At 43.4% G+C, this 24,052-nt stretch overlaps 3 protein-coding genes across 3 annotated transcripts in view; 2 read left to right on the forward strand and 1 right to left on the reverse strand.

Moving 5' to 3' along the window:
- Window positions 1-1,549: 1,549 nt before the first annotated feature.
- On the forward strand, window positions 1,550-5,155 carry LOC310964657 (dynein light chain Tctex-type 1-like). Its single transcript, XM_083937866.1, has 5 exons — window positions 1,550-1,689; window positions 2,692-2,733; window positions 3,106-3,229; window positions 3,380-3,457; window positions 4,238-5,155. The coding sequence occupies exons 1-5, from the start codon at window positions 1,654-1,656 to the stop codon at window positions 4,309-4,311; spliced, it is 354 nt and encodes a 117-aa protein (XP_083793992.1). The 5' UTR covers window positions 1,550-1,653; the 3' UTR covers window positions 4,312-5,155.
- A 106-nt stretch (window positions 5,156-5,261) lies between these two features.
- Window positions 5,262-14,525, reverse strand: cybb (cytochrome b-245, beta polypeptide (chronic granulomatous disease)). Its single transcript, XM_083937863.1, has 14 exons — window positions 14,484-14,525; window positions 13,666-13,765; window positions 13,364-13,456; window positions 10,391-10,501; window positions 10,226-10,310; window positions 9,968-10,116; window positions 9,187-9,368; window positions 8,971-9,103; window positions 8,793-8,885; window positions 7,765-8,018; window positions 7,257-7,419; window positions 6,904-7,050; window positions 6,694-6,818; window positions 5,262-6,511 (listed from the first exon to the last, which is right to left on the reverse strand). The coding sequence occupies exons 2-14, from the start codon at window positions 13,708-13,710 to the stop codon at window positions 6,394-6,396; spliced, it is 1,698 nt and encodes a 565-aa protein (XP_083793989.1). The 5' UTR covers window positions 13,711-13,765; window positions 14,484-14,525; the 3' UTR covers window positions 5,262-6,393.
- The window catches only part of crfa4 (cytokine receptor family, class I receptor 4), a 37,414-nt gene continuing 22,647 nt past the window's right edge, over window positions 9,286-24,052 (forward strand). Inside the window, exon 1 of the mRNA XM_083937865.1 lies at window positions 9,286-9,360. The gene's annotated coding sequence lies outside the window, so the exon portion shown is untranslated. The remainder of the gene's footprint in view (window positions 9,361-24,052) is intronic.

The raw sequence follows: 24,052 nt of genomic DNA on the forward strand, positions 1-24,052 counted from the left end.
AAGAAGAAGAGGAGCAGCTGCAGAAGAAGAAGAAGAAGAGGAGCAGCTGCAGAAGAAGAAGAAGACGAGGAGCAGCTGCAGAAGAAGAAGAAGAAGAAGAGGAGCAGCTGCAGAAGAAGAAGAAGAGGAGCAGCTGCAGAAGAAGAAGAAGAAGACGAGGAGCAGCTGCAGAAGAAGAAGAAGAGGAGCAGAAGAAGAAGAAGAAGAAGAGGAGCAGCTGCAGAAGAAGAAGAAGAGGAGCAGCTGCAGAAGAAGAAGAAGAGGAGCAGCTGTAGAAGAAGAAGAAGAAGAGGAGCAGCTGCAGAAGAAGAAGAAGAGGAGCAGCTGCAGAAGAAGAAGAAGAGGAGCAGCTGCAGAAGAAGAAGAAGAAGAAGAGGAGCAGCTGCAGAAGAAGAAGAAGAAGAAGAGGAGGAGCAGCTGCAGAAGAAGAAGAAGAAGAGGAGCAGCTGCAGAAGAAGAAGAAGAAGAGGAGCAGCTGCAGAAGAAGAAGAAGAAGAAGAGGAGCAGCTGCAGAAGAAGAAGAAGAAGAGGAGCAGCTGCAGAAGAAGAAGAAGAAGAAGAGGAGCAGCTGCAGAAGAAGAAGAAGAAGAAGAGGAGCAGCTGCAGAAGAAGAAGAAGAAGAGCAGCTGCAGAAGAAGAAGAAGAAGAAGAAGAAGAAGAAGAAGAGGAGCAGCTGCAGAAGAAGAAGAAGAAGAGGAGCAGCTGCAGAAGAAGAAGAAGACATTAACGGCTACAGAGGTGAGTTTTGACGGTTTAAACACATATTTTTTAAATTCTGCCTGAAAACATGACGTAGTGTTTGTTTGCGTGTCTTTTTTTAACTTTTTGTGGCTGTTTAATCAAATAAACGCGAGTTAAAAAGTTATAAACACGTAAATTAACGGATGCTTCCGGCAGGTGTCAGCCGTTAGCCGTTAGCCTCTTCTTCTTCTTCTTCGCCGCTCTTTAATGGAGTCTGTGTACAGCTCACCGGAAGTCCAGAGCAACTCACCGGAAGTTCAGAGCAGCTCCGTGTTTTTTCATCCAGAAAACTCGAGTTTTCTTCTGTTTTTATACTGAAAATGTCTTTAAAAAAGTCATATATGTTATATATTAAGATAATTAGTTAAAAAATATCACAACTGGAAGATTTTTCTCTATATTTAATGTTTTCTATTCACTTATTTTCAATTATTTACCTTTATTTTTTGCTTTTCTTTTTGTTTGTTTTTGTGAATCTATTTATTTATTGATATTGTTATATTTACTCCAAAATAAGTGATTAATTTTACTCATATATGGAATGAATCAAGTTTAAAAATACAATAGAAGAAGACATTAACGGCTACAGAGGTGAGTTTTGACGGTTTAAACACATAATTTTTAAATTCCGCCTTAAAACATGACGTAGTATTTGTTTGTGTGTCTTTTTTCACTTTTTGTGGCTGTTTAATCGAATAAACGCGAGTTAAAAAGTTATAAACACGTAAATTAACGGATGCTTCCGGCAGGTGTCAGCCGTTAGCCGTTAGCCTCTTCTTCTTCTTCGCCGCTTTTTAATGTAGTCTGTTGACAGCTCACCGGAAGTCCAGAGCAGCTCACCGGAAAACGCGCTTTTTCTTCTGTTTTTATACCGAAAAAACAAACATTGTGACTACTGTGGACCGCCGACAGATGCCAGGAATGGAGGACTTTCATAACGGCAGCGAGGTTTGTCCCTAAATTTACATATTTAGTGATTTATCACAGTAGACGTCAGCTAGCTTAAAGTGGCTAGCTACCTTAGCTAGCCACTCCTAACGTTTTGACTGAGATAATTTTAGATTCAAACGCTGTATTTTGTCTTGAAATCATCATTATTAAGTGTCGCATGTCATATTCTGAATTAGCTAATAAGCTGTTCCTGCTATAAACAAAGGGTTGAAAGTGACATTGTATGAATCCTACAGAGAGTTAAAGGTTAAAGTCTGTGGTGGAGGAAGTATTCAGGTCATTACTGCAGTACATGTACTCATACTGTGCCACACAAAATATTGTGTATCAGTAAAAGTACTCATACCACACAAAAATACTGTGTATCAGTAAAAGTACTCATACCACACAAAAATACTGTGTATCAGTAAAAGTACTCATACTGTGCCACACAAAAATACTGTGTATCAGTAAAAGTACTCATACCACACAATAATACTGTGTATCAGTAAAAGTACTCATACCACACAAAAATACTGTGTATCAGTAAAAGTACTCATGCCACACAAAAATACTTTGTTACACTAAAGGTTTTCAAGTATTAAAAGTATGAAAAGTGACTGATTATGAGTTTATTATGAGTCATTTTTCTGTATGGATGTTTATTTTCTGTTGATGTTCTGATGTTATTTCAGTTTTTTTTTAGCACCAATCTGTTTCTGCAGAAACCAGTGTTCTCTGCAGTGTCTCACCTTCACTATGTTTGTTTTGATGTTTGTTTTGAAGTTTAATTTACAACAAAACATATTTTTTAAACTTTTCCTATGATTTGTGTGCATAAATATGAATTTGTAAAGTAACTAAAGCCGTCAGGTAAATGTAGAGAAGTAGAAAAGTGAATGAAGACTCAAGGAAAATACTTACACTGTTACTTAAACTTCCACTGTTTCCTTATTATTTCCTGTAGTTTGTTTGTGTACAGAAACCTGCATGGACTCATATTTGTCTGCTGTTTTTCAGGGCTCCTTCAACTCTGAAGAGGCTGATAACATTGTCAAAGAGGTAAAGTGAACCCTTTAACATCATGTTTCCACTTTTAAAATGGCTTTAAATGAGTATTTTTACACCATCACATCGCTTCTATCATTTCAGCCTTCTGTAGTTCTCTGTAGTTCTTAAAAGACTATTGTTTATTGTGTCATTAAGTCTGATTTTTGTCATAGTTTCACCTTCAGAGCTCTTTCACGTGTGCGCATGTACGTTTTTACAGATCGTGTGTTCTGGAGGTCGTCAGGATTCACAATAAAGAGAATAATCTGAATCCATCTGGGGTTTTTCAGCCTCCTCAGGCTGAAGCAACACCCAGTGACTCCCACATGACTATAACCACTATGTTGTTCTCTCATGAATGTGCGTTTTGTGTTTTTATCTCAGTGCATCGAGAGCGTCGTCGGTGGTGACGACTACAGCCAGAGTCAGGTGAACAAATGGACCGCCAGCATCGTGGAGCGCTGCCTCACGCAGCTGGTCAAACAGGCCAAAACCTACAAGTACATCGGTACGTCTGCGTCTGTGAAACCTCCTTTTTCGTTCTCTGTCTTTAAAAAGCGCAGAAAACAAGTTTCAGGTGTGACCGTATCCGAGTACAACGTTAAAACTAGAACAGGAAATGGAATAAAGTTCTTACTGTGACCGTTTCTCCGCACAGTGACGTGTGCAGTGATGCAGAAAACAGGAGCAGGCCTCCACACAGCCAACTCCTGCTACTGGGACACCGCCATGGACGGTAAGCAGACCGATGTGTCACAAAAACTGACATTTTGATGCTGAAAGCTCGCTGACATGTCTGTAAGGGCGCACTCCCACTGTGCCTCCGTGCCGTGCCCCAGCACGTGTCACGGCTAAAGTCTGGTTCCTTTGACCAGTGTGAGTGCAGCCGTACCACGTCTAGGAGCGGCACGCTTGCCGTCCACGGCCCGTTTGGGAGAGGTGGGCTTTAGTAAAGCACGTTTGCACGTGAACGAGCACGAGCGTGCGCACGTGTACGAGCACGAGGCCTACGGCGGTTCTGAGGTCATTTCCTGTGTGCCTGTTGGGACGTCGAAAAAAGAAGGAGGGACCATGCGCGGACATTTCAAACAATGGCGGTGAAAGGTTCACGTTGGTGTGATGCGGAGGTGGAGTGTTTACTGCAGATTTGGTCGATGAAAAGATTCAAAAACAGTCGACAAGACGCACAAAAACTCTGAGGTCTACGGAAAGATCTGGAAACAAAGCCACGCATCGCCATGACGTCATCAATGCGTGTGACGTGTTACGGCGTGATGACGTATAGGCAGCAAGAAGCATTCTCCGAGGCCCAGGTAGTGTGAGTACAAACGGGCCTGGAGGGGGGGACAAGGACCCTAAAGCATGGGGCACGGAGCGGAGGCACAGTGGGAGGGCGCCCTTAAAGTTCTGTTCTGTTGAAAGTCTTTCATTGCATTTGTTTCTGTTTTCTTTAGTTGTTCTTCGTTCTCTTCCTGTTTTCTCTCTCATCCCTCACGTGTTTGTGTCGTCTCTGCAGGAAGCTGCACTGTGAGATGGGAGAACCGCACCATGTACTGCGTGGTCAGCGTGTTCGCTGTGGCCATCGCATAAAACCCACTCAGTGTCCCACACAGTAAGAGTGCAGTGTGCTCCTGTGACCAGCAGGGGGACACAAAGTGCCATACGGCTGCGGACGAACCTGGAAGCTCGACCTTTGACCTCTAGAGGAAAAGCTGCAGAACAGAAACCAACAGTATTTTCAGCCTTCAGATGCATGAAGACACCTTCAGCTTAATGTGTTTATCTCCTCTGTCACTGCAGTGCTTTAGTCGTGTCACGTTTAGCCTGTGGAGCACTGAAGCCTCTGAAATCTGAAACAAACGCATGAAAACGTAAATAAATGGCTCCATAAACACATGAATATGACGTTACATGTGCCAGAAATACATGCAGGTGTTAATTAATTGTTAAAATGTGACATAAATTGATATTTCTCTTTTAATTTTCTGCTTTATTTACCTCCATTTGTTTACATCCCCCTATTTATTCACTCTCATATGTATTTTAATTGTTTGTATTTGGATTTAAACATTAGTTTTTTCATTTAAACATTAGTTTTTGACATTTATTTAATTACTTCTGTGTTATCTTTATACATTTCTTTATGCGTTTCTCCTTCAGTTTGAGAATCAAGAGGCTGTCGTTCAAATAAATAATGTAGAAACGTAAACAATATAGAAATAAATACATTTTAAATCAAGTAAATGAATAAAACAGGAGAGTAAATCAATAATAAAGCAGTTTATAACCAAATTTCTGTCACATTTTATCAATTAATTCCTACATTTATTCATATTTGTGGCACACGTCTGTACGGAGTCATTTATTTATCTATGTGTTATTTTTATTTCACAGGTTCAGTCCTCCGCTGTCAACACTCTTCTTCTTCTGTTTATTTTGTGTATCATGTCAACATTTTTGTACTCCAGCAGCAGAAAATAAAGATTAAACAACAGTTTATTCTGTTATCTTTAAATAATAAAGGCACATAAACATTTAAACAAACACAACAGCTTAATTATTCCACTTGTTTGCTGTTTTAAATACGTTATTTAAAGCAGAAATATCAATGTTTGTCACTTTTAATCACTTATTCAGGGCACGTGATGTCATTAATTCATTAATAGAGTCGTTTATTTTTATTTATCTGCACATTTACATAAAAAATAAGCCACTTTTTTGGTTTGGTTTTCTCTGTTTAGTCATTTTTCACCCTAAAGAAACTAAAACAAACCCGTTTAGCATCTGTACGACCCTCCTTCATGAGCGCTGAGCTGGTGCTCGCTGGAGGAGACGCACGTGAACTTTTATTGTGTCGACAGAGAAAAGCAGAAAGCGCTGAAGCAGCTCTACCCGCAGTAACAGACAGAGCTTTAATGCCTTGCTCGAGGGCGATTCATTTCCTTCCTCCCACAGTTTGGGAATTGGAACCATCTGGAATCAAACACGCGGCTCAGAAGTATGTGACCACATGTGCACGAGCGGCACGAGCAGAAAGAAAACTACATGAAAATCAGGAAGGAGCGTTTTGAAAGTTTCGCTTTTTGATGTAACGTTAAAAAGGAGAAGAAGGTAAAGTGGAGAACACCGCACGGTTATTTCCTCCAGTTCTGACGCAACAGCGGCACTTTTGCAAAACGCTTGTGGTGATGAGCTGCCAGGGGTTCGTACTAGGGATGGGAACCAGCAACCACTTACAAAACCATCGATGCACATTACAAAACAAACATAAATCTACGCAGAAGCTTTTCAGGCTTGGTTTGTTCTGTCAGACACGACACACGTGATACTCGGGGGCATTAAAGTGTGGACCTCGTCTCTTGAGAAGGTCAAAATTCAGCTCCAGAGACCAAGAGTGTGTTTTGATGCAGGCTGTAAACATGTTTAACACTTCACCTTATGTTAGCTTTAAAGAAGGAACAGGAAAACATGGAGAAACAGCTTCTCATGGGTGAAGTTTGCCTGTTTCAGACGCTGAAAATCTTCTTTTTCCGCACAGAAGAGTAATAAAGAATCAGATGAGCAGTTCCCCCCCCTAGTGAGGACATTCAGTAACGTGAGATAAGACACGTGTGGTGTTTCTCCGTACTCTCTCTCTCTCTCTCTCTCTCTCTCTCTCTCTGCTGCGTGTCGTTAGAAGTTTTCCTTGTTGAAGATGAACTTGACGTCGGCCTCCGAGTGAGAGAGACTCTGCTTCTCCAGAGACTTGCCCAGCTGCGGCGGGCCGCACAGAAACACCCCCACTTTGGTTCTGACGACACAGAAACACAGAGGAGTCAGAGCTACAGAGCAGAGACATCTGCGGAGACCACCTTTAAGAATCAGCCATCAGTCATCAGCAAACGTGCAGCACTAACGGCACATGTGATTCAAACACAAGAGTAATACGGTGAATGGCTGTTTTGGCGAGGATAACGCGGTGTGCAAGCTCACCCCGGGTGCTTTGAGGCGATGTTGGTGAACTCGTTGTCCCAGTTGGGTTTCCCGTAAAGAGTCTTCTGTTTGAGCCCCGTGATGGGATCGTTCTCCGCCTCGTGGTGAACACGGAAGTGAGCCGCCTGACGAGAGGAAAGACAGAGTTTAACCTGGTTCACATGAAGGAAAAGGCCGCAGAGACGTGTCAGAAGCTGGTGGAGTTCCTACCTCGGTCTCCTTCCAGCGGGTGAGGTAGATGTTGTAGCTGAGGAAGTCGGTCACGCCCTTCTCCGCCATCTGACCCTCCAGAGACTGCAGCAGGTCTGCGAACCACTCGAAGGCCTGCGTCTCCGGACACAACCAGTAGAAGTAGATCTGAGGAGGACGGCAACACGCAGGAGCTCATGTTCACTGCACCTTTTAGATTTTATAGTCCCCAAATATACCTCAACATTAGACAGAAGAGTCCTACAAGTCCAGCTGAAATCACTCTTCTCTGGTTCTTCTCGGGTGAATGAAGACCATGAGAAAAGTGAGTAAGTGGACCTTGAGTGTGCCGCCGGTGTTGGGGCCTCCCTCACCTTCTTGGTGAAGACGTCCTGGTTGTTCTGGATGCGTTTGTACCACACAGACTTGAGGATGGAGGCGAAAGGAGTCACGCCGATCCCCGCGCCCACCAGCATCACCACCTCGTAGCGAAACACGTCCTCACTGGCTGTGCCGAAGGGCCCGTCGATGGCCAGCCTGAGGAACACGCAGGAAATTACAGACAAATGTAAACGAGGACATTTCAAATATCAATGTAGCTACATTTTCCATATTTTCATGCATCTGCAGCATGTTTCTCCCCTTTAATAATCTGACATATTGAGTCATTTGTGTCTTTTAAACACCTGAAACACTGATTTTTCTACGGTTTAAAATGTGTTCAGCAGGTACGGCTGTGGCGTGACCTCGTCTGAGGCTGCGGCTGTAAATGTGACACCCATTGGCAGCTTCTCAAAGGAGCGGCGGGTGCAATCAAACATAATCACGAGCAATTTCAGGCACAGCTCTCCTCTTTTATCAGCCCTGCCACTGTGGCCGTACTTGGGCAGTTTCCAGGCCTCCTGAGGCTCCGTTTTGTCCCCTCCGCAGGCCTCGTACAGCGCCTGAGTCCAGTCCCCGACGATGCGGATGTGGGCGCTGAAGGTGTCCTCCTCGGGGGCGGAGGTGAGGGTGAAGGGGTGCCACTCCAGCCTGGAGACGGACGGACACTGGATGAAGACGTACTGACCCACCTCCATGTGGAAGCCCTTCTTCTTCATCTGCAGCTCCAGGGTCTTGGACGGGTGCATCACCACCTGCGTGAGTACATCATTATAATCCAGACTACACAGGAAAGGACTTTCAGTGAAATCTAGTCCTCCTCCTCGTGTGTGGAGCACTGAAGCCTCTGAAATCTGAAATAAACGCATGAAAACGTAAATAAATGGCTCCATAAACACATGAATATGACGTTAGATGTGCCTGAAATACATGCAGGCGTTAATTAATTGTTAAAATGTGACATAAATTGATATTTCTCTTTTAATTTTCTGCTTTATTTACCTCCATTTGTTTACATGCCCCTATTTATTCACTTTCATATGTATTTTTCTGGGATTTAAACATTAATTTATCTGTTTAAAATTCATTTTTTGACATTTATTTAATTATTTCTGTGTTGTCTTTATACATTTCTTTATGCGTTTCTCCTTCAGTATGAAAATCAAGAGGCTGTCATTCAAATAAATAATGTAGAAATGTAAGAAATATAGAAATAAATACATTTTAAATCAAATACATGAATAAAATAGGAGGGTAAATAAATAATAAAGCCATTTATAACCAAATTTCTGTCACATTTTATCAATTAATTCCTTCATTTTTAATATTTTTGCCGTATTTATTTCTGTTTGGAGTCATTTATTTATTTATTTACGTGTTTATTTTTTATTTCAGGGGTTCAGTCCTCCACGTGACGTCACGCAGCAGCTGTAACGAAGCTAAAAGGCCACTTCCTGTGTGACATTTACGCTCTTTCATCCCAGAACACACACACACACACACACACACACACACACACACACACACACCTTGGTGATGACCACCTTCTGATGCGAGCGGTAGAGGCGGACGAGCCTCTCGCACACGTAGAGGATCATGGGGCCCACCACCCACTTCCACGTCTGCAGAGAAAGGTACATGTGAGATGAAGATGTGTCGCGCTAAAAGTGTTCCCCCGTGCACATCCTGCGGTCTGGCGCAGCTCACCATCGGAGGGTTTCCAGCAAACACCGGCACGGCACACTGGGACCCGTTAGTCCCCCAGTCTTCAAACTGGTCGGCACAAACGTCGGGTTTGTTCGTCTGCAGGCTGGCGGGCGTTTGTCCTCGCACGATCCGCCTGCGGCCATTAAAGGAAATGTGGTTATGATCACATCAGAGGAGGTTAAACGCCGTGGCGCTTGATTGTGAAATCTTCTCTACCCGTAGCCGTGGAACACCAGCCCGATGAAGAAGACGACGAAGAGGTGGTGGGTGTACCAGAACACCTCGAAGTAGGACCTGCGGATGACCTCCATGGACGAGGTGATGATGAGGATGAGGGCCAGCGTGATGGCCACGCCCGTCAGCCCGGCGATCCTGGTGAACATGACCACGGTAGGGTTCTGCATCCAAACACAGACCAACGTTAGTGACGGCGTGGGTCGTAGTCACGGCGTGGGTCCTAGTCACAGTGTGGGTCGTGGTCACGGCGTGGGTCCTAGTCACAGTGTGGGTCGTGGTCACGGTGTAGGTCCTAGTCACAGTGTGGGTCGTGGTCACAGTGTGGGTCGTGGTCACGGCGTGGGCCGTGTTCACGGGGTGGGTCCTAGTCACCGCGTGGGTGGGTCGTGTTCACTGTGTGGGTCGTAATCACGGCGTAGGTCTTAGTCACATGGGTCGAGGTCACAGCGTGGGTCGTGGTCACGGTGCAGGTCGTAGTCACAGCGTGGGTCGTAGTCACGGCGTGGGTCGTGGTCACGCCGTGGGTCGTGGTCACGCCGTGGGTCGTGGTCACGTCTGTTGCCTGACTTGTTTGGACCTTGAAAACTGTAAAGAGGAAGTTTCTCAAATGAAATCGTATCTGAGGACAAACGCCTCCAAAGAGGAACTTTCTCGGATGAAGTAATTCATCTTTTTTTCCTCGTTGACACCATTTTTGGCCGCGGGGACTTCACAGACTTGAGCAACACCAGAAAGTCCACGCGTGAACGCCGCGGCTCACCGTCTCGTTGGTCCTGATGGGGTTCAGGAAGGACGCGTTGTCCGCGGTGCCGATCTCAGACAGGACGAAGGGCAGGAAGCTGCTGTTGCGGTTCAGCTGGGCGTCCATGAAATACTCAAAGTTGAACAAGTGTGCGACGATGTGCACGGCTACGAGAGGGCGAGAGAGGAGAGAGTTCATGAACAAAGTCACTTTAAATAGTCCGAACTGACACGTTTAAGGGATGCTGATGTGGGCGAGCGTAAGAGGAAGTAGCACCTGTGTGGAAGGCGATCATGTACGCCACCAGCTTGTGGAAGGTGAGGTTTCGGTCCAGCTGGCGAGCGGCTGTGCGGCTGCAGCACTGAACACAAACGGGGCAGATGAGATAATAACAGATGCAGAAACAGCAGCAAACAGACGAATGGAGAGGTGTCTGGATACCTGGATGGTGCCGCGGAGGAACGACAGCAGGTTTCTGCACACCGGCAACAGGATGAGCATGCAGTTGAAGTTGAGGCAGGCGGCCGGCGCCCTGGCCCACGACAGAGCTTGCTGATGGGTCAGAGAGAGAGTAATCTGATTACTTTATCGTGCCGTTGAAGCTTAAAGGCTCTGGGAATAAGTTCAAAGCTGCAGCGTTGAACATCGTTCCTCGTCTCTCTTGATTTCTGATATTTGGTCCCGTTTAATGAGGAAAAACACTTTATTTTCAGGGTTAAACGGTGCTGGAAACCCTTGAAAATGCTTGAATTTTACTGTTTCAAGGAAAAGTGCTTAAATTTTGGATAAAATGCTTGAAATTGTCCTAATTTCTTACACAGAGTTAAATCTTTTATCCTTCTGCTAGTACGAAACAATTGTAGTTGTTTTTAACGTGATTTTAATATAATTTAAATATGTAACGGCTGTAAAAGCTTGAAAATGGGCATAAAAAGTGCTTAAAAATTGACCTGGAAAAAGTTTTTTTCGAGCCTTCGATATCAACGTCCTCGTAATTTAGTGTTAATAAAGTTTGTATAAGATGTTTATTATTATAAGACTATATATGTGTCGTTAAATCGTCATTAATAAGCACTTATAAGGTGCATTATTATACATTTATTAACATTTCTTGTAAGTGCTTGTGAACGTTATTGTTTCCGATGCTTTTATTCACACTTATAAAGTCTTTTAATCACATTATAGTGGAAATAATCGTCTTTTAAAGCCCTTTTTACCCGTGAACTAGACTAGGATCTTAATATAAAGCGTCACTGATGCTTTCACTTCTGCTCTCGTGGACGCAGCTGTGCAGACGTGCAGCCGTGCAGTCGTGCAGCTGTGCAGCCGTGAGGTCAGCTGTGCAGCCGTGAGGTCAGCTGTGCAGCCGTGAGGTCAGCTGTGAGGTCAGCTGTGCAGCCGTGAGGTCAGCTGTGAGGTCAGCTGTGCAGCCGTGAGGTCAGCTGTGCAGCCGTGCAGCCGTGCAGCCGTGCAGCCGTGAGGTCAGCTGTGCAGCCGTGAGGTCAGCTGTGCAGCCGTGCAGCTGTGCAGCCGTGAGGTCAGCTGTGACCACAGAGCAAACTTGAGCCCTGACGTCAGACCCGTGGGCCCTTCAGAGGCGCAGATAAGGTGCGATTAGCGCGGGCGTGGACGTGTTTGGTGTTCAGGACGCGTTCAGGGTTTCCTCCTGTGGCGCTTTGTTACATGAATGAATCACACATCTGCACCTTTCAAACACACCAAACTTTACTTTAAGCTCTAACAGACGAGGCCAAACGCATCTAACGTGTCATTTAATTAATAATAATTCATACAAACACAAAGTTTCAGTGAATAACAAGAATAAATCAAACGTGTCTGATACATCTGTCTCCTTTCTCCTCCTCTCTTATTTCTTGTTTGCATATTTTCTCTGTTTTATAAAGTGTTTACAGTTTAGTCTGACAGGCACTTTAAAGCAATTTAATATCTTATATTAATATGAACTAAAAAGTAGTAATAATGAGCATTAATCTGCTGAGAAGCAACGAAGAGCAGTTCAAATAAACACAGTTTTTAAATCGCAACGGAGAAAAATCAGGATCTAAAACATGAGCAGAAGAGTTATTATCCTTTTTTACATTGATTTTTATTTATTTATTAATTAGAAAATGCATAAATAATTAAATATATATATAAATTAATAAATATACATATATAAATATTATTTCATATTATTTTGCATTTGTAATATCATTAATTTATTTATCAAGGCATTTATTTATTAATTAGAAAATGCATATATAAATAAATGTATGTATATATTAATATATATTAATAAATATATATATAAATATTATTTTATATTATTTTGTAATATCATTCATTTATTTATCGAGGGATTTATTTATTAATTAGAAAAACCTTAAATAAATAATCTGTAAATTCAAAAATAATTAAATGTATTAATATATTAATATATATATAAATAAATATTATTCAATATTATTTAGGCATGTGTAATATCAATGATTTATTTATCGAGGGATTTATTTATTAATTAAAAAAATTCATAAATAAATAAACTGTAAATGCAAAAATAATTAAATGTATGTAAATATATATATATATAAATAAATAGAATTTTATATTATTTTTGCATGTGTAATATAATTTATTTATTATTTTAAAAAAACTTAAATAAATGATCTGTAAATGCAAAAATTATTAAATGTATGTATATATTAATATATATAAAACAATATTATTTTGGCATGTGTAAAATTATTAATTTATTTATTGAGGAATTTATTTATTAATTAGAAAATGCATAAATAAATAAATTTACGTATATATTGGATGGGAAAAAGAAATGTTATTTTTGGCATTTATTTATTTATGCCTTTATTCTGTGTTTTGTCATCTTCAGTCCTCCACGTATATAAAGAAGTGTGTTTATCGTATGAACCCGGTGTTTCCACTCTGAGCTCATTCAGGCTTTTCCTTCAGTGACGGTGGAAAACCTCAGAAAATAGGGAACTCAAACAGCTGCTTTCGCTCCGAAAACCCAAATATCTTCAGTTTGATATGATGAAAGACGGAGAAAACACCCAAATATTCACTTTAAATGAACATTTTAGGTGTTTTTTGCTTAAAAAGTGCCTCAGACGATCATCAGGTGATCAAAAGCAGCTGTGTGCGCGCAGAGTTTCAGGGTTTCATTATAATTATAATTAGACAGCACCCTCTGCAGTTTGAGGAAGTGAGAGCGAACCGGGTCCTGTTCTTATTCAAATTAATATTTCCATCTTTAATAAGATGTTTGATGAGTTTGTGGAGAGTTTTCTTGTTCTCTCTGGAGATGAAGAGGACCAGAAGAGAAGCCTTTATACTTTAAACATGAGTCAAAGTTTAAAACAGGTTAAAAAGTGATGAATAAAACGGGGTCGGACTCACCCCGAGCAGGACTCTGGTGTAAAACCACCTCTCCACCAGGAACGCCATGTAGAAGTGCACAAACAGGAACGCGTTGATGGCGAGCCAGACCAGCTGCAGCATCCAAACACAAAGGTTTCACTCCAATAAGTCCCAACTATTCACCTCACTCATGCAGAAATATCAGGATAAAATACCCTTTTTAATTCTGTAAAGTTTAATTTAATGTTTTTATAGGAAACTCAGAAACTCCAGTGCTGTTTGCAGACACAGGAAACACAAAAAAAGGAAATTATTATGGTGTTTTAAAGCAATTTACTCACAATGACGAAGATGGAGAGTCCCTCGTTGGCAGCGAAGTTCCCCATGGTGAAACGTGGAAATTAAAAAGTGTGTGTGCCGCTGTGATAATAGAGAAGGAAACTGTGGAGGAGAAGAATAAAGAGTGCAGCGGACTGATTACTCACTTTATAACCTTTGTTAGAAGCAAATAAGGAAGTGGCCCGTCGTGTCACAGCGAGCGCTTTCTTTTCAGTCATTCCTCGGGTCATAAATCAAGCTGAGCGGCTCCTTATCCACAATAAAATCTGACTTCTCTTGAATCATTTCATCAGAAGTTGATCTGAGGCCAAACACTAAACAATAACGAGCCTTAAAAACAACTTTCAGCTTTAAATTCAGACGTTTTCTGCTTGTAACTGCGTTTAATTTACATTTTTGATGCTTCTTAATAAGCTACTTTATTCTGCTCCTCTACAATAATCTGACAGCTTTTGTCACTTTGCAGATTCAGATGAATAAATAATGACGTAGAATTAGAGGTTAAGGCAAGACTTTATTGATTAAAAAGCTACCCAGCTGTGTATAAAGTCATTTAAATGCTATAATTCAACATTAAAGGGATGCACGCATTAACACATGAGCCGTTCTGCAGGAGGAGTAGGTTTTACTTTTGTACTTTTACTCTGAAATGTTGACTTCAAACTCATTGGAAATGACTAAAATTGTTCCAACTCTGGCAGAAAAAGGCGTTTAAATGGATATATTTTACTCCCAGAGAGAGTTTTCTGCATTTTAAGGAGTAAACGTGAAACCCAAAAAGCAGTTTAACAGCGATAAGAACAAACGAAGCTCCACTTACAAACACGTAAGAGTCCTCAACCTCCCGCCTGTTCAGTTGTGGATGTGCTAACACTCGACGCCAGGTGACCGTTTAGGAGGAACTCGTTCTGCGATGGTGACATCTTCAGTTTTTAAGCGGAGGAAGTGGCAGATTTCTAAACGTGAAGTTAAAAGAGAAGATTAATTGCCACATGGTTCCTGTTTCACGCTAAACAGCAGAAAGGGAAACACCTGAGCCGACTCTGAAACAGCAGCAGAATAGAAAAGCACTCGCCGCATCTCACTATCGCAGGAAGATGGACGGCTGTAAAAGCAGGGGTTAGGGGTAACCTGCTGATCATGAAAGGGTTTCAGGGTCCTTGAATGGTTCCAGAGACCCTCTAGAGGGGTTCAGAGGGCTTGAAACAGATCTAGAGATTGTTGCCAGGCTCCCAAAGGTGATTCACGTTCCCAAAGCTGATTCAAGGACTACTTTAGGGGCAGTTAAGGTTCAGATGTTGTTGAAAAGGTTTCAGGGTCCTTGAAGGATTTCAAAGACCCCAGAGAACGCTTCAGATGTCTTGAAACAGATCTAGAGATCGTTGCTGGGCTCCCAGAGCTGATTCACGGTCCCAAAGCTGATTTGAGGAGTAGTTTAGGGACGGTTAAGGTTCAGATGTTGTTGAAAAGATTTCAGGGTCCTTGAGGGATTTCAGAGACCCTCTAGAACGTTTCAGAGGTCTGGAAACAGATCTAGAGGTTGTTGCCAGGCTCCCAAAGGTGATTCAAGGACTACTTTAGGTGCGTTTAAGGTTCAGATGTTGTTGAAAAGGTTTACAGTGTTCTTGAATCTTTCCAGGGAACCTCTAGAACGGTTCAGAGGTCTTGAAACAGATATAGAGATTGTTGCTGGGCTCCCAAAGCTTATTCACGGCCCCAAAGGGGATTTTAGGACTACTTTAGGTGCGTTTAAGGTTCAGATGTTGTTGAAAAGGTTTACAGCGTTCTTGAATCTTTCCAGGGAACCTCTAGAACGTTTCAGAGGTCTTAAACAGATCTAAAGATTGTTGCTGGGCTCCCAGAGCTGATTCACGGACCCAAAGTTGATTTGAGGAGTAGTTTAGGGACGGTTAAGGTTCAGATGTTGTTCAAAAGGTTCCACGGTCCTTGAATGGTTCCAGAGACCCTCTAGAACGCTTCAGAGGTCTTGAACCAGATCTAGAGATTGTTGCCGGGCTGCCAAAGGCGATTCAAGGACTACTTTAGGGGTGGTAAAGGTTCAGATGTTGTTGAAAAGGCTTACGGCGTTCTTGAACCTTTCCAGAGACCCCCTAAAATGGTTCAGTGGTCTTGAAACAGATCTAGAGTTAGTTGCTGGGCTCCCAGAGCTGTTCCAAGGTCCCAACTGGGAATTGAGGAGTACTTTAGGGGCAGTTAAGGTTCAGATGTTGTTGAAAAGGTTTCAGGGTCCTTGAAGGATTTCAGAGACCCTCTTGAAAGCTTCAGATGTCCTGAAACAGATCTAGAGATTGTTGCTAGACTCCCAAACGTGATCAGGGGCCAAAAGGGTGGTCCTCAAGGTCTGTTAGGAGGTTCTGCAGATTTGTGCGGGTCTTTCAAGACTTCTGGCACGCGTGTACATGATCATAGACACCAACAAACGCACGTAAACCCACATATTTAAGATATAGTTTTATATTTTCCTCCGACAAGACGTTAACAGCGCGGAGACTGACGAGAGGCGACAACTTGCTGTTGTGTTAATAACAGTCTGCAGTGAGAAAAAAGAAAAGGAGAAGAGTAAATGAGCCAGGAGTCGGTTTGAATATGTGTCAACGGGAGGAGCCGTTAGCCACGAGGGCTTTATGTTCAGCGCTGTTTGTTAACACCATCAGCTGCTCCAGGACTCTCTCTCTCTCTCTGGTTATTGTGAGAAAACACAAAGAACACAGCATGTAACACAGCTTTTTTCACTGTATTGTTCATAATATATAGATATTGTAACATGCATCAGGGGGTAAAGGCCCCATTGATGGATTTAAGAAACATTTATTTAGCTTCTTTCTTCTATTCCAACTAAAACCAGCTGCGTGTCTAAAAACCTGTCTGCAGCGCTGAAGCTTTCCGCACAACTGCATGCACTGAAATCCACTCTGGATTATTGTGAATCAGATCACCGGCAGTCTGGAGGGATTACATCGCACCAATTGAAGTTAAAAGGCTGTGTTGTGCAACATCTACTTAAGATCCTGACTGGAGACCTAGAAAAGCTTTAGTTTTTCCTGGAAATAGCCGCCTTGTGATTTCCAGGACCTTTTCCTGCCTGTTTTTTCTACAGTTTCCCCTCAGTGGTGCTTTACTAATGAAGTTTGGTGAAGTCTCTGGTGCAGGAGGATGATTTAAATGACAACAGAAGCAACGTTGGTGTGTTACTGCCACCTAGCAGGCGAACACACAGAGGTGTCTGCTGTGTTTTAGTCCTGTTTCCTCTGCATGAGGTGCACGATCAGTGGAGCTTTGTGCAGTTATTTCACCCTTACCTTGTAAAGACATTTGTGCGCACACATGCACGGCACAGTGTGTTTTATCCGTGTGCGTCACTTCGCGGTTATCGAACGAGCGGACAGATGGTTGTGGAAGCGAGTGGGGAGAATGCATTATTCAGCCTGAACATGGTTGAAGTTTAATTGCAGAGTGACAAACACGAGATGTGACAGAATGAGTCCAATACTGCACACACACACACACACACACACACACACATACATATACAGACGCGCTGCTGGGAAAACATGAATGAAAGCATGCACTTGTCACCCTGTTGTCATAATTTTATAAGCCTTTCTGAAGCTATACGTATTCTTCTGCACACGTCAAACTCTTTTTGTAGTTTTGTTTTAATAAAACATTCATTAATGTCTCAGATCTAAAGCCTAATAATAAGATTCCTTTTTAATCAGATATTCTTAAAGATGCAATCATGCAAAAACTGAAATAATGAGGCAGCTCGTTTAGGGATTACTGTAACAATCTTAAATGAAAGTGAGATTTGGAAACAGGAGGAGAGACAGACCACTGTGCCTCTGTACCGTGCCCTGTACTTTAGGGTCCTTGTCCCCCCCTCCAGGCCCGTTTGTACTCACACTACCTGGGCCTCGGAGAATGCTTCTTGCTGCCTATACGTCATCACGCCGTAACACGTCACACGCATTGATGACGTCATGGCGATGCGTGGCTTTGTTTCCAGATCTTTCCGTAGACCTCGGAGTTTTTGTGCGTCTTGTCGACTGTTTTTGAATCTTTTCATCGACCAAATCTGCAGTAAACACTCCACCTCCGCATCACACCAACGTGAACCTTTCACCGCCATTGTTTGAAATGTCCGCGCATGGTCCCTCCTTCTTTTTTCTACGTCCCAACAGGCGCACAGGAAATGACCTCAGAACCGCCGTAGGCCTCGTGCTCGTACACGTGCGCACGCTCGTGCTCGTACACGTGCAAACGTGCTTTACTAAAGCCCACCTCTCCCAAACGGGCCGTGGACGGCAAGCGTGCCGCTCCTAGACGTGGTACGGTTGCACTCACACTGGTCAAAGGAACCAGACTCTACCCGTGGAACCTGTTTAGGCACGGGACGGAGGCACAGTGGGAGTGCGCCCTAAGGTACAATAGAGGGGCGTTCCCAAAAGTTGTGAAAATGTTTCGTTTTATGTTCTCCACAGTCTCCAACAACATCACATTTTGCATATTTTTAAGCACTCGACCTCCTTTAATGTCACGTTCCTTCTGTTCAGTTTGAACGTATTTAAAGTCGAAAGCTTGTTGTGAGTATCTGAGCATCAACGCTTTAGTGTGTGACGGTAAAAACAGCTACAAAAGAACAGACGAGGTCTCAATAAAACCAGTCTGACTGATCCAGACTCTTCATTTCCTTGGTATTTTTTATCAACAATAATCCAGCGTGCAGACGTGCAGACTAATAAAATGCACCATGAGACAGGACTGAAGCTCAAAGTCACTTCTGTGTATTCAAAACCATCTTAAAGCCTCATTGATTGATTGATACGTGCATGCTCTGCTGCTTTATTTTAATTATTTCAGCCTTCTAATATTATATGTACTTCACCCTGAACTGAGGAGCAACCATGCGTACTATTGTATGACAGTCTTTAGATTATAACCCTTAAATTGTGTATAATCCACGTGCGTTGATAGTTTTTAATTCATGTTATTATTGCTGTGAATTACGTCCACATTGCATGGATTTACAAAAGTACACCCGCGGATTCATATTCACGTCCACGTCAGTGCAGATTGCTTCTAAATGGGATCAATCAGCCGAGTGTCAGGGCCGTCTAAGTGACATTTAATCAATAATCAAGAGTCTCTAAATAGTCCTTTCAGAGTAAAGCGCTCTTGGTTCGATATGTTCAGCGTCTGAGGGGAAAAAAAGAAAAATCCCCCGCGCTGGAGCAGCCGGCAGTGAAGCACGCACTTTATGTTAAAATGTCAAAAGTGAACATATTGTAAAAGATGAAGCCCGGTGCTGCGGGGCGGGGATTAAAGCAACACTCACATGCTGTGTAATTTAGACGAAAGGCCTTCAGGGGATTTTCCCTCCTAATCTCGGGGAAGGGGATTAGATTAACTCTGTTGCATAGCGACTGTGACATTACCACCGACCCATTTCACAATGGATAATCACAACCATCGTCTCCCGAACACAACCGGGGCAGGGACGTTTGGGGACACTTTGAAGTCAAAGTCACCACCAGAAACGCTCGTAAATGGCGCTACACGTTCCTGTGATGTGTGACCTGGGTGTGTGTGATCGTAAGAAATGATTCTGACTGTTTCTGAGTGAAGTCATCAGCGTCTGACTTTGACAACGTCCAATAAACTCCTCGGTTTGTTAAAGAACACCTGGAAATTCATTCATTCATTCATCTTCAGCCTCTTGTCCCTGTCGGGGTCGTTGGGGCTGGAGCCGATCCCAGCTGACATGGGGCGTGAGGCGGGGTCCACCCTGGACAGGACGCCAGTCTATCACAGGACACATAGAGACGAACAGAGACAGACAACCATTCACACCTACGGGTGATTTAGAGTCATCAATGAACCCAACACCTGCACGTCTTTGGACTGTGGGAGGAAACCGGAGAACCCGGAGAAAACCCACGCACACACGGGGACAACATGCTCACTCCACACAGGCCGGGATGCGAACCTGTAACCTTCTCGCTGTGAGGCGACAGTGCTAACCACTACATGAAAAATGGCTGACTTCCTGTTGGGGTTAGGGTCAGACTCCCAAAGGCTTTTTTGTTGGGCTCCTCGTGTTTTATACGCCGACTGATTTCCATTCATCCACCTCTAATTTAGAAGGTGGGGGCTTTAAATTAGGGGCTAAAATTCTGAAACCCATTTTAGATGTCAATGTTCCCCATTTTTTATATATTTCATACGTTTTTGAGCAATTCAGCCCCTCAAAATGGGATTAAGTTCCAGAAAGTCTTCCTTCATGTAATGTGTAACATGGGTTATGTGCTCTAAGGTTCATCTCTGGGTGGGTTTCTTCATTAAGCAGTAAATGATCATGAAACAGACCATTTGTTGTTTGTCGTTTATTCAGTTGTACTTTATTCAGTTGTACTGTCACTTACTTCAGTAAGTAATGCTGCTATACTACACTGTCACTTTATATCACCACTACATCACTTTATTTATTTATTAATGGTTTACTGTAACTATCTGCTGATACACTTACTGTGCTTTAGGACATGCTGCTACATTTCACTGTGGTTTACTGTAACTGACTTAAGTACGAAATGCTGCTACACTCCACTGTGCCATACTGTCACTTAGTTCTGTAGGACATGCTGCTACATTTTTAACATTTTTAACACTTATAACTTATCGCTCCTTCTCACTTATCTAGTTTGTACTTATTTCATTTCAACATGCTGCTAAACTGCACGCTGCGTATTGCTGTATATTGTATAAACCTACGCTTAACCACGACGTCTGTTGCACTCTGTCACACTTGGTTCATTGCTTGATTTATCTGACGTTAGCTTTATTTTGATTTGATTTATGTTTATGCTTATTGTTACTCTGATCCCTTTCCGCCTTTGTATGAAACTGTTGCACAATAATTTCCCTCGGGATAAATAAAGCTTCTTGAATCTTGAATTTTGAATCTTGAATTTTGAATCTTGAATTTTGATCACTATTAGTCGTTGATTTATCGTATATCCGTTCACCTAAATGGATTCACGGGAAAACCATGCATGCATCTTACCCCGAGCTTGGATTCACACTGAATGCATTCAGCGCAGGTTTGCTTTTATTGTGAAGAAGCTACAGGAAACGCAATTTGTGTGTTTGCACTGTATTTGTTGTTTCCATGGTGACAAACCTGATTTAAGAAGGGAACAGCACAACGATTCCTTCGGTGTCAGAGTTCTCAGGCACCATTCTGGAACAGACTTTTAACTCAATCTCATACTTAATTAAATACACTGAACACGTTTCTCCAGGGGAACGTTTCCCCCCCGCAGTAAGTGTCAAGAAAAAGTGTTGAAATGGCAGCGAACGCCCCGAGGTTGGACTGTCGTGTGAAGTCCTATATCAAAAAATGGGAGCTGGACGTCAGCAACAAACTGATGTCCACCAAGACGAAGCTCCTGTCGTGCACCAAACGTGATAGATCCTTCCTGAAAGCCGAGGCGGAGACCCTGGGCGCGGTCCTGGATCTGCTCCAGGGTAAAAGAACCAAAGACATCTGGGGCATCGACCAGAGGGACGAAATTGTGACTCTGAAACTAAAGTTAAAAGCGTCCGAAGCCAAGAAGAAGGAGACCGCCGACAGCCTCCTGGCCCAAAAGCAAATAAACAGGGACTTGAGACACCAGCTGAGGGAAGTTGATGAAAGGTTTGTACTCTGCAACGAAGACATACCTGTCGCCGAGAGTCACATTGAGGCTGCGCTGCGGAACAAGATGGTGAAGATCGCCCGGCTCGAGTCCGTTGTGAAGAGGACCGCGGAGCAGCTGCAGGCTCAGCGCGACGAGGCGACCAGAGTCCTGCAAGAGAGGGAGCGAGCCTGGGCGCAGAGGGTCGAGGAGCTGGAGGTCAGGCTGAGAGAGGAGGGCAGCAGGAGGCCCAGGAGAACCAGCTGGTTCGCCAGGATGATCGCGGACCAATAGATCGAGGGTTCGACCCCCGGCTCCTCCAGGTGTTATTAACAGAACAGATTTCAAAAACCATCCCAGTCTCTATTTCTTGCTTTCATAAATCTTTTTAGTCTTTGGACACTACGCGTACGACGCAGAAGAGGTGAGATTGTGTAGTGGAAACCTTTCTAGACTGGTCAGGATCACTGTTTCCACTGTTTCCATGAGAAATCTTCTTCTTCTTTGGAGCAGAACTTCTTGAGACCTTGATGCAAACACAAGCCTTTATTTCCTGGGTATACCGCAGGGCGTCACCCGCTAACACGTGCACAGGCAAATGTCAGGTTATGGCGCGCAGAACACAAGAACAGGGCGTTTTTATAGGGTTCTAATACGTTGGTGTGTATGTGGAGTACACTTCAGATGATCATGCGCCCAACGTAACACCTTACAGAGGAACTACGCTAGCAGACGTCACACACACACACACACACACACACACACTAGCTGAACAGGCCGTCTCTGCATGTGCTTTCTCAGATGTGCCTGGTACTGGAGAAGTGCAAAAAGAGTTCATAAGGTCACAAGTACACGTCTAAAGGTCGTGCTACGTGCACATTTGTTCCACAGGATGTTGCACAGACGTAATCAGAAGCAAACATGGTTATTAGTTATTTTACAAGCATCACATCTACTTATAATTTCAGCGTTACAGTTGTTCATTGCTGGCGTGGCTGCAGACTAAACTCAAAGTATCAGACGACCACAAGTGTTGTAACATTCACCCTAACTGACATGTTTACGTCGTCGTCTGTTTGAAACCGTTTTTAAACGCACGCCACTTGTCCTGCCCCCCCCCTTCCCCGTCACATCAGCTTGCATTTCGCTGCCTCGTCACCTCGGCGGCGTCCTCCCCGAGCTCCGGATCTGTTTGATGAATCATTCAGAGGACGATGCATCTGAGCTAATTTGAGTCATGCTCCTCCGCTCCGGGGCGCTGAGCGGTCACGCTGCTCTCGTTGGTCAAACATTAGCGAGGAGACAGTAAATGAACACGGCGACGTACACTGGAGGCCGACCCAGCAGACAAAACGCTCTGGACAATAATCTGGTTATTTGTGTCTCGGGGGGGCGGCGCTGATCCTGATGTGAGGCGACTGCTCTTTCACACGGATCATGAGGGATTCATCCTGAAGCTCTGCAGTGTAATGTTCACTATGACTCCTCTTGTTATTGGTTTCACATGTTTTTATGTGACGTACGGTCGGCAACAACAAATGCCATCATGGAACGAACATCGTTCTGTAACAATCACCTCATTCTTTATCGTGGAAACAGCAGCTTCGCTCTCCTTAGTCCAGGGGTCTGCAACACGCCGCTTTTGGACCCTTTATCAGCGGCTCCCTGAAGCTTTGCCAAAAAATTATACAAACAATGTGTCAATAACGAGTTTTTTGCACAGTGGAAAAGGGAAAACATTTGATCTTAGAGTTGAAAAAATATTAGGTACTTCACACGTTTAGGCTCCTAGAGGTCACTTTAACACACGTTTATGCTCCTAGAGGACACTTTAACACACGTTTAGGCTCCTAGAGGTCACTTTAACACACGTTTATGCTCCTAGAGGACACTTTAACACACGTTTAGGCTCCTAGAGGACACTTTAGCACACGTTTATGCTCCTAGATGACACTTTAACACACGTTTATGCTCCTAGAGGACACTTTAACACACGTTTATGCTCCTAGAGGACACTTTAGCACACGTTTATGCTCCTAGAGGACACTTTAGCACACGCTTATGCTCCTAGAGGACACTTTAGCACACGTTTATGCTCCTAGAGGACACTTTAGCACACGTTTAGGCTCCTAGAGGACACTTTAACACATGTTTATGCTCCTAGAGGACACTTACACAAGTTTATGCTCCTAGAGGACACTTTAGCACACGTTTAGGCTCCTAGAGGACACTTTAACACAAGTTTATGCTCCTAGAGGACACTTAAGCACACGTTTAGGCTCCTAGAGGACACTTTAACACACGTTTATGCTCCTAGAGGACACTTTAACACACATTTATGCTCCTAGAGGACACTTACACAAGTTTATGCTCCTAGAGGACACTTTAACACACATTTATGCTCCTAGAGGACACTTTAACACACGTTTATGCTCCTAGAGGACACTTTAACACATGTTTATGCTCCTAGAGGACACTTTAACACATGTTTTGACTCCTAGAGGACACTTTAACACACATTTAGGCTCCTAGAGGACACTTTAACACATGTTTTGGTTCCTAGAGGACAATTTAACAGACGTTTATGCTCCTAGAGGACACTTTAACACAGGTTTATGCTCCTAGAGAGCACTTTAGCACACGTTTATGCTCCTAGAGAGCACTTTGGCATGTGTTTTGGCTCCTAGAGGACACT

The sequence above is a fragment of the Echiichthys vipera genome (assembly GCF_963691815.1).
Source record: "Echiichthys vipera genome assembly, chromosome: 23".
NCBI lineage: Eukaryota > Metazoa > Chordata > Actinopteri > Perciformes > Trachinidae > Echiichthys > Echiichthys vipera.